The sequence below is a fragment of the Trichoplusia ni genome, chromosome 2, assembly GCF_003590095.1.
Source record: "Trichoplusia ni isolate ovarian cell line Hi5 chromosome 2, tn1, whole genome shotgun sequence".
Classification (NCBI taxonomy): Eukaryota; Metazoa; Arthropoda; class Insecta; order Lepidoptera; family Noctuidae; genus Trichoplusia; species Trichoplusia ni.
Genome location: NC_039479.1, coordinates 19,267,659 through 19,278,050, shown reverse-complemented (window position 1 = coordinate 19,278,050; position 10,392 = coordinate 19,267,659). Strand labels below are relative to the sequence as shown.

The following is a 10,392-nucleotide window of genomic DNA, read 5'->3' as shown; positions in this document are numbered from 1 at the left end:
AATACCACATCTGGAACTTGTCCCTTTCGAAAGCGTGTACGAATTGGCCACGAGAGTTGTAATTGTATTTCTGTTCACCGCGCCTAACGACGAATCCACGACCATCGTAGCTGCTGTATTCCACATCACCGTATTGTACAACTCTGTCCCCAATATCATAGCCAAGGTATCGTTTCTCTCCATGTTCGATCACACCGACAACATTGCCATTTTCATCATAGACGTACTTCCAGTCATCTTCGGATCCGACAACTTCCATTAAATGACCATCGTAATTATAGCTGATTCGTTCGTTAGATGATGTGTCACCAATCATAATCTTCTTCGATTTAATTCTATTTCTTGAGTCATATTCAACTTCAAGTCGGAATACATCAAATGCTTTGATGTTGATGAGAATGGTTTTAACTCTGCCGCGATCATCGTAATCAGTAATCGTGAAGTATTGTTTGCTGGTGTCTTGCATGACGGATCTATTAAATGTGTTTCTATAGATTCGTAAATCGCTAAGGGCTTCAAGAATACCTAGATTTTGGTTATATTTCATTCGGAGCTGAGGCATTTCCTTGCTATTAATATTAACGTCAATTGTGGAAAGCCGAGCGTTGCCGTCGTATTGATATTTGAAATGTGCATTGTTCAGATTACTCTTGGGACTGAATTTCATCTTCTCGTCTTTTAGAATACCGGCATGATATTTGTAATCTTGGCGCAGCTCGTAGTCTGAGTCTGAGATTTCAACATTCTTTACAAGATGAGTATTTTCGTGATATACGTATCGGATAGCGGACGCACCTGCTAATACCATTTCTAACTTGCCACTGTTATCATACACGTAGACAATTTTTCCCGATTGATGGGGGAAGATTTTAGACAAGATGTTGCCGTCATCGTTGTAAAGAATTTCGTACGGATGGCGGTTCATCGGCGAGAAATATTGGTACTTGAAGTAACCAAGTGATGTCATAAGGGCAAACGTGTGAATGTGACCCCGTGGAGTTGTCAAATTTTGTAGTGCACCTGAATCATCGTAATCCAAAAGATAGTCACTGCCTCTTGGAGTTGTTACCTTCAGAGGCAGAGAAGTGAACATGTCTCTAAACGAGTATGCCAAAGAGGAGCCATCACCGTAACGGATTGCGTTGAGTCTGCCTGCTCTATCAAACCCGTATGTTTCGTTCAGATCACCCCAACTCCATTTAGTTAGTCTGTTAAATCTGTCATAGTCAAGGACTACTTCAGCAAATATACCATTGCTGGGGCCGAATCTTACAGGTCTTGCAGTTCTGTCGTAGGTGACATTTAATAGCTCCACTTTGTCATCCATGAATACTGCAATAGTTGAAGAATCTCTGTCGTATTCAAGAGTAAGCAGATTTTCACCGTTTATTCTGAGTTTGCGGCCAACCTGAGCAATGGATTTTCCACTCCTTGCTTTGTTTACTAGTTTTCGGAGGAAGTATCGCCATTCGAACCTATTAGCCAAATCACCACCGACTTCAGTTCGCTGTTTAGCTGGTATGGGGAAGCTTTCGCCTAGTATGGGATCAACCTCTGCTAGGACGGTATACGGAACGGTGTCGGTAGATATAACATGACCCCAAGGCATGCTTGATGAAATGCTGCTGTCCGATGAAATTATAGTCTTTTGTTCTGCCTCTCCGGTGCGTGTGTTTACTGATGATCCCTTTATTAATATCGAAATAGGCTTCTTATTGTTTTCTGTTATCCGTACAGTCGCACCTTTAATGCTCAGATCGAAATTGAGATTAATTATTCTTCCAGTTGGAGTAACGGCAGAGGTAAGACGACCAAACTCATCGTATTTGTATACGTAACTTCTGCCTGTACTATCGTATTTAGACTTGAGAAGTCCACTAGGCCCGTAGTAGTCGAAGGTAACATTGAAGTTATCCGGAGTACGTAATTCTTGCAACATCTTCATCCTGGACATCTTTAGTCTGCACTTCTGTCCTTTGGTGTTTTCAATAGAATTAACGGAGGTGGAATAATCTCTCAGTAAGAATACTTTGTTTCCAGCTGCGTCAGTCACCGTGCTAAGCTTTCCGTTGCTCGTGTTGACAGTGTACGTAAAAACGTAGTTGTTCTCACCAGTTAGGATGTTCTTACTGGTCACGTGTTGACCGAATCTGTTGAAGATGTAAATCTCTTGTGTGTCTGGAGAATAAATTTCGTACTCCCTGGCGCCACTAGCATCTGGAATACTTGCCATAACCGACCGAATTCTGTAGTTAGCTTGATCAGCGATATGAACAATACCGTCAGGACTTACGATAACAGCAGAGATGGTGTTGAATTTAGAATTGGAAGCCAAGTAATGGTCCGCCTCAAAGCAATCGCAACCGCGTTCTAGGCAATTGCATTTTGATTCTGCGCCCGCGTACAGGGAAATCTTTCCATCGGTAGTAATTAAGCGGACTCGGTTTATTCTCTGTGAGTCACTTTCAGCTACATACAAATCTCCGGCTGAACCAAAAGCGATACTTTGAGGCATCACCAAGGTAGCGTACGTTGCCAACTCAACATCTATACCAGTCATTGGTGAAGGGCAATGTAGGGGTCTTCCAGCAATGACTTTTACCCTACCATCAGGTGCCATTTGTAAAATCATGTGGTCGTCTATGATGTGCAAGCTATTGTCGAGTGGATTGATGGCAAGCTCTGTGGGCCAACGTAAGTGAACTTCTTCAACGCTGAGTGTTCCCTCGCATGGAATAGGTTTCCAATGAGCACGATGCATGTGGTTGCCAATAATCGTTGTGATGATACCGTCTCTGTCGACCATTCGAATGTTAGTACCATCAGCGAAATAAAGAATGTTGTCAATGGAAACTGCAACACCCTTTGGATATGCTAGTTTTGCGTCTCGGGCTAGCGCTCCGTCGCCACAATGGGCTTCGTCACCAGGAAGACATCTTTCACCAGAACCGACAACAGTCTCCCAGTTATGTTCAGGATCGCTGAAGTCTTCTGTGTTACGAACACGGATGATTTGATGGGATTCGGGATCTGAGATGTATAGGTTGCCATCCAGAGGTGATAAAGCCATATGGTATCGGTAGGAGACTCGAGTGGCACTGGAAAAATGAAAACACGCGTTAGTTCAAGACACTTATACAATCCAAGAACATTTATGAGTGAATTTTTGAATGTTTTTTTACGAACGAATAATACAAATTGAACTTACTTTAACTTGACCACTGTCCGTACGGTCCCGTCGGGGCTGATCTTCCGGACGAGATTAAAGTCTCCTACGAAGATAGAACCATCGGGAGCCGCGGCTAAAGCTACGGGAGCTAACAGTCTCTGTTTGGAAGCCACGCCGTAGCATTCGTCCCCACATTCCAGCTCGCGTTGACGACCATCACCCATAGTTGTGATAATCACTCGTGGCTTGTGCTTCAGGTACACGTTCGTTCCATCACCCTTTTGTAGAATACCTAAAAATAATAAATATATTTTTACTAACCAATCCGAAATTCGAATTCATATAAAAAAATATTTATTTCAATTTTAATTGCGGTCTCAATCTTCTGGTTCAAGGTAACATACACATTTAAATAAGAGACCTACTACTTTTTTTAATTGGCCTATTGCGAGAACATTCAGCGTGATCGATCGATGTCATTGAAGAGGTCAAGTAAACTGAATACCCACTTAACAGATTACATGGCTTTGTACTTAGGTCTCTAGGCGATTAGATGTACTACGGCTCGAAGTGGGGCGCGTTTCGTTTCAAGGTTTTAGAACATTAGCACGCGAACACTATATAGTCTACACAATAAAGAAAGTAACAAACCTTCGTGGAAGTTGTATCTGTGATGTATATCTAAGTTCCAGCCACCGACATCAGAAATGCTCATGTCTTGTCCACTGAGTTTCGTCGTTTGCACATTCCATATAATATCTTTACAATCCGTATACTGGTATCCTACTTTCACTGAGGCGGTAGTCACACCATAAACCCTTTGCTTATAAACATTCAGACGGTTCCATGGGTATGTGAACTTGATGACTGGGTCCGCCTCAAAGGTCTTCTTGAAGAGTATGCCTTCAATTGTGATTCTAAGATGAATGAGTGCTAAAGTCGAAGGGATTTTCTCAGGAGTCAGTTGTAATTGGATCGTGGAAAGATAGCCAGCGGCTCTAGAGCTATGGTAGACCAAGTGCAAACCAGTTCCAGGTATCTCGAGGCTTTCTTGGATCACCTGCAAATAAAGCGATAATATTAAATACATTTTTCTTAGGTCAATTAGTATTTGAAATCTTAGGTGACTGGTGAATTGATGAATTTTTATAAAGATTTTATCCATACCTGTGACTCAGCCAAGATAGCACTCTTGTCTGGACAGGCACCCTGGAAGCCGTGTTTCCACGTGGCCAGGACGACGGGTTTCATGGTGTCATAGTCGTGAGCGAGGCAAGCCTGTGGTGGGCCCATGTTGATCTTCTCATCCATAGTAGTCATCAGAACCGTATCGATAATCACAACCTAAAACAAAAGAGGTTATGTTATAGTATGCTTTAAAAAATAAAGCAGTTTTATATGATAAATAGATTAGACAGTCTTATCGAAACTATGACAGTGATAGCTTAAAGTTTTCCTATTAGACACTGATTGATGCTAATATCGAAGATTAAACTGTAAAGTTTGTGATTAAAATTAGAATAAGCTTAACTTGCTGATCGTAATAAAGTTTCGTGCGATGTCATTTCCAGAATATTAATTAAGTAGGTAAAATTATGTGAATAATTTTATTTTAACATCACTAGAACCGATATTTCGCGGAAAAACAAATGAAATATTGCTTTTTAAAGTCTACTAGGCAGCTTGAACATGACTGAAATAAAGTCTTAAGAAAAATAATAGAGTCATAAAATTTTAACGTCCTTACGGTTAATCGCTGGTTCGCATGTTTTAGGTTCAAATCACCTTATACGAAGTTCAGTTGAATGTAGTTTGAATTATTAAAGACTGTATCAAGCATGTCTAGGACTTAGGTCGTATAATTTATTTGGTCATGGAACGAAATTACTCAACAGTTAGTTACGTCTATATTTGACGTTGACAATCATAATTCGGGCCGAAATAAATAAATCCATATTTCAACTTTTTTTATTACATACCTCATTCCAAGGTACATAGACGACCTTCGTAGCTCGTTTGAAGGGTGCTCTTCCAAAGTTCAAAGTGACAGCTCCTCCACCATTCACGAGGAGATCGAACCATCCGTCTTCTCTGGTCAGAGTAAAGCCTTCTAACGGCGTGTCAGTCGACACTCTGACTCCAACCAGACCAGTTCCAAGTAACGTAACCACACGGCCTCGTACTACAGCTGACCGACTGGAAATTCAGGTAATGAAATCATTAGTATTTGAGCACAAATGGTGGTAATTTTCGATCGATAAGGGTATTACGATTGGTTTTGTCTATTAGTAAAGGACTGCTATTAAAGGTCAGTGGTAATCAGGTTTGTAAGTGTAGACTACTTTTAATCTAGGTAAGTAATTGGTTGTTAAGGTCTAAGGGATAAGTACAAATGTACAAACTTATCTTGATTTGAACTAGGTTCAACTAGTTTGCAAAAAAATCTGTTATTCATTCTAAGGGCGCTAAATCACTAAAAACTATTAATTTATTAAAAATGGACCTTCGTGTCATAGATAATTTTGAAATGGTTTCCAGATGGTCTACCTACGTGGTTGATAATATATTTTTTGTTGTAAACATTTAAATAATAAAAAGCGAACACAAATTTCACAGGACACAATAATAGGTAACTACATACTACAATAGCACAACATGCATGACATAGATAAATAGAATATGTAAGTAGTATATGTCGCCAATTAAATATATATGTATGTATATAGTAATGTTATGTAAATATATAGAACTCGGAGTAAAACGCTATATCAAACAAAAACTATCCTACGTTCGATTCACAAGTCTTACCTCGAATTGAAGTGGTTCCAAAACATACTGCGCAGCGTTAGAAAAACCGAGAGAAATGACAGAATGAGTAAGTATTATTATTATGTATAATAATATTAATTTAGAAACAAGGAAGCTCGGAGATGTTAGTTACAGCGACGTTAATATACGTGTATCTCATGCAAGTGTCGATCTTCTATAGTTTGTTAATCCATATTGTTAAAAATAAATACATTTTGGTTTATATAAGTGTAAGAAAAGAAAGAAAGCGTCGTGGTACATTCTTATAATGTAAATAAAACAATGGGATCGACTGGGGCACAACATTGCATATTTTATATAACAAATATTTATAAGGCCTTTGCCGGCTTGGGATCAGCCGACAACGCCAACATTAGCTAGTTTTTATTTTACGCTTAACCCTAACAAATAACACCGAACATTTACACACTCACCTTTCGTTGAAGTTCTCCTGCTTTGCATAATTTTGGAGACTACCTTCATCAATGATGAACTTCATCCTTTCGAAGAATGACGCAGTGATAGCTGGTGGTTGTTTCCTAAGGAGAATATCTGTAGGTTTCGGCGAAGACACGCAGAGTTGACTACCTTTGCAGATAGGGCTTAGACAGCACTCTGGATCTTCGCAATCGACAAGCCCATCTAAACAGAACAAACGTCATGAATACCATGGCAGTATTGAAACAATTTATTTTAAAATCGCGTAGTTGCGGTACATACCTTTATCGTTGTCCTTGGAGTCGTCACAGATTTGTTCCTTGAGTGTGGTGCAGTCCGGGCCATCCCAGCCATCGAAGCATTTACAGGCCCACGCGCCATCATTACCGACCTTGCACTGGCCATGTCCCGCGCAGGCTCGCGGGCAGCCTTCAAGTGTGCAATGCCGACCATTCCAGCCAGACACACAAAGACAAGTACCATTTTTACATTGGCCGTGGTCACTACAGCGGGCGTCGCATAGTTTTGAGGTACAGAATTCGCCAGTCCAACCGGAGTCGCACACACAGGACTCACCGACACATCGACCATGAAGACCACAGTCCAGGTCACATATTTCTGGAAAATAATTAAAACATTTATTTGGGCTTCTGTCTTTGTCATATGGACAGAATGACTGTTGTTTTAAATAACCCTTACCTTTCGAGCAATCGTCACCAGACCACCGAGCGTGACACGTACAAGTTTGGGTGTCGACATCGAAAGTTCCGTGTCCAGAGCAGTCTGGAAGACATTGCAGTGCATCTTTGTCCATGGTCGCACAATCGATACCTTTCCAGCCTTTCTTGCATATACAAGATCCTTCAATGCAAAATCCGTGGCCGGAGCAAGTTGGGTGGGGGCAGTCAATGTCCCCGCAGAACTTTCCTTTATACCCTCGGACACAAGAGCATTTACCGTTCACACAGTGACCGTGGCCATTACAATCGGGTACTTCACATTCATCATGCCGTAGTGAGCATTCCTTGCCTTTCCATCCAGGATTGCACTGGCATTCACCATTGATATATTCGCCACGTTGACTGCAGAGGACTGGACAAACACCTAAAGAGTGAGGGTAAAATAATTAGTTGGGAAATGATAATCAGCATATGCACATTTTATAACGATTTGAAGTGTTCCATACTTTTGCTGCAATCATCTCCACCAAAACCAGCTTGGCATTGACAATGACCCATGAGGCATTCTCCTTTTCCTGAACATCCATTGGGACAGTTATGCGTCATTTCGTCAGCCATGATTGCAATAAAAGTGATTTCTTGTGGGTCGCCATCGTCGTTGTATAATGATAAGAACCAATGGCCTTGTTCCATGTAGTGAGTTACTTCTTTCTTGATAGATGGCTGGAAGTTAAACGACTAGGTTAATCAAAGGTATTATTACTTATGTTTTTAAAACACTAGTAATTTTTGCATTTTGTTAATCATAAATACTTACATGTGATGTCCTAGTCGTTCTCGCTTTAAAACCGCTAAGAACTTCCAATATATGGTATTGAGTATGTGTGGGTAAAGCATTTCGTCTCGCATATACACCTATAGAAGCTCCTCTTGGAATCATGTAGTCAAACTTCACGTAACTTGCTTGCGTTTGATAAAACTGCATATTCCAGTAACTATATGGAGGGATTTCTTTCGATAATTTTTCACCTAAAGTAATTTGTTTAAACGTCGTTCCGTCTGGCGGAAATGTTTGCGCGGGGAACGTTCGCGCACCTAGAAAACATTTGCTGGTTATAATTGATATTTAATGACACAGTAATTGTAAATATTTTTGTCATGCGATAATGTGATGAATCATAGCCTGTATAAATCTTAGAGTAACTAATACTACTACTATCTACCCGTTCTTTTTGGTTATAAAAGCACATGCTGGTGATTATGTATGATGCTAGATTATGTTTATCTTTGCGTATATAGAAAGCATGCATATTAGTTTGTTAGACACAGTTTGACTAGACACAGAACCCCTAAGCATTGATGTGTTTGGTGACCGTTAGTTAGTTATCTCTGACTTTATTGAAGATCAACCTCACCTTCCAGAATGAGAATGGGTGGAGGCATAATTTTTGGACAAACGCATGAAGGCGTATTTGTTGTGAAAAATATATCAGTTTCAGTTGTTGAATCAGTGGTAAACTCTGTGCTATCTGTGGTTAACAGACTTTCTGACATTGTCGAAACATCTGTACTAGTTTCCGTTGTGGAATCCGTTATATCTGTCAGTGGTTCAGTTGATCCTGGTGAATTTGTTGAATCTTCAGTACTTATTTCCAACGAATCGGAATTTTCTGTGTTTGAGATTTGATCATCTCCAGGCAATGATTCTGACTTAGGAGAAGCCGTTGTTGATACTTTTTCAATTAAATCATCATAAAAGTCGTCCGTGGCATTGCTTATGCAAGCTGGACACGAACACTCACAACTTCCGCCTACATCACTCTCAACTACAGTGACTTCTTTGACCTTCGTGGAACCTTCTAAAGTGACAGGTTTATTAAAATTTGATGCAATGGTAGGTTCAGCATCCATTGGAGTGATTTTAACAGTTGGAATATCACCTGTGTCTCCAACTGTAGGGACAGTCAATGTAAAAGAATAAAGCTGTTTATAAGATGAACTCTCGGCATTATCCGCAGAAATTGTCAGGTTAATCAACACATGTTTAGGGTTAGACACATCAGGTAGTTTTGATTCAGCATTATTTACAGTAGAAGCTACATCCGGCGGAGTCTCGGTCGACGGAGTAGTTGTATCTTTATCGTTATTAGTAACACTCAGTGTTGGAGTTGTGGAAACAACATGCTCATTATGCGTTGTGTATATATTTCTAGTGGTAAGGATGGCATTTGTTGTTACTTGTTCACTTGTTAAGGTTGTATCCGAATTAGATGTGGTTGTTAATTCTGCAGTAGTCGGTTTAACTGTTGTCTCAGTTGTAGTATCCGGTACTGTCGTCATAAAACGAGGTGCAACGGTTTGCAGACCTTTCTTTTTAGAACTATTTTCACTTTCATAGTGAAACTTTTGTAAGTTGTTATCTATATCTGACGAATCATTGGAATATATATGTAATACTTCTTTGACCTGTTCCAATTGAGAACGAAATTTAAAGAACTTAAGTTTTTCTATGCCATATGAACGAATTGACGGAAAAGAATCAGCCTGCATATCTTCAGGGTCATAAGCGATATTTTCTTCTCCTTTTTTTACAGAATCAACATGTTCGTTAATTTCCGGTGGTTGGTCTATATGCGATTCTTGAATATTATTAATGGTTTTAATGGGTTTACTATTAATGTAACTTGTTTCTTTTGTTAAGACATCTGAAGAAATCGGAGAATTAGTAGTAGATTCTAATTCCAGTATTTCTGTTGGGTCTTCAGACATATTTTGAGTAATAGTACTCGTTCCCGTTACTGTTGTTTTAGTTGTTGATGTCCTGGGGTTATTTGTTGTTAGATCACCAGTGTTAACTAACTCATAACTTGAGCTGCTAGACACAAAAGCATTATTAGAGCCCTCAATGTTTTCTTCGTCCCGTTCAGTGGTGATGTCTTCTGCCACACCATGCACTAAGCTAACAGTGTTGACAAAAGGCGTAGTTATATCATGCATATTTACAGTGGAAGAAGAATCCTCGGAAGAAACAGATTGTGGTAAAGAAGAAGCATGCCCATCTACAACATCTACACTTCTACGATGGCGGGAATGATGTTCCTCTTTACCTGTGCCGATGGTTGGTAAGCTTTGGTGCGGCCGCGCCATGGATTTGTTAGCAAATTCTAACGACGTTGCCTTTGGCGGTGGGAATACTTCCGGTGGCTCGCCGACGACTACTGTACAAGATTTGGGGTTTTGATACGTCCAGTTTACAAAATATGACGCTGTAACAACAAAGTCATGAATAAAGAAAAA

General features: G+C 40.0%; 1 protein-coding gene across 1 annotated transcript in view; it reads right to left on the bottom strand.

Moving 5' to 3' along the window:
* The window catches only part of LOC113508544 (teneurin-m), a gene marked incomplete in the record, with an annotated part of 164,468 nt that overhangs the window by 4,434 nt on the left and 149,642 nt on the right, over positions 1-10,392 (bottom strand). Inside the window, 11 exon segments of the mRNA XM_026891655.1 lie at positions 1-3,098; positions 3,209-3,461; positions 3,821-4,229; positions 4,337-4,513; positions 5,149-5,365; positions 6,412-6,619; positions 6,698-7,033; positions 7,115-7,519; positions 7,602-7,818; positions 7,913-8,190; positions 8,511-10,361. Of these exon segments, the coding sequence (XP_026747456.1) occupies positions 1-3,098; positions 3,209-3,461; positions 3,821-4,229; positions 4,337-4,513; positions 5,149-5,365; positions 6,412-6,619; positions 6,698-7,033; positions 7,115-7,519; positions 7,602-7,818; positions 7,913-8,190; positions 8,511-10,361 (7,449 nt within the window).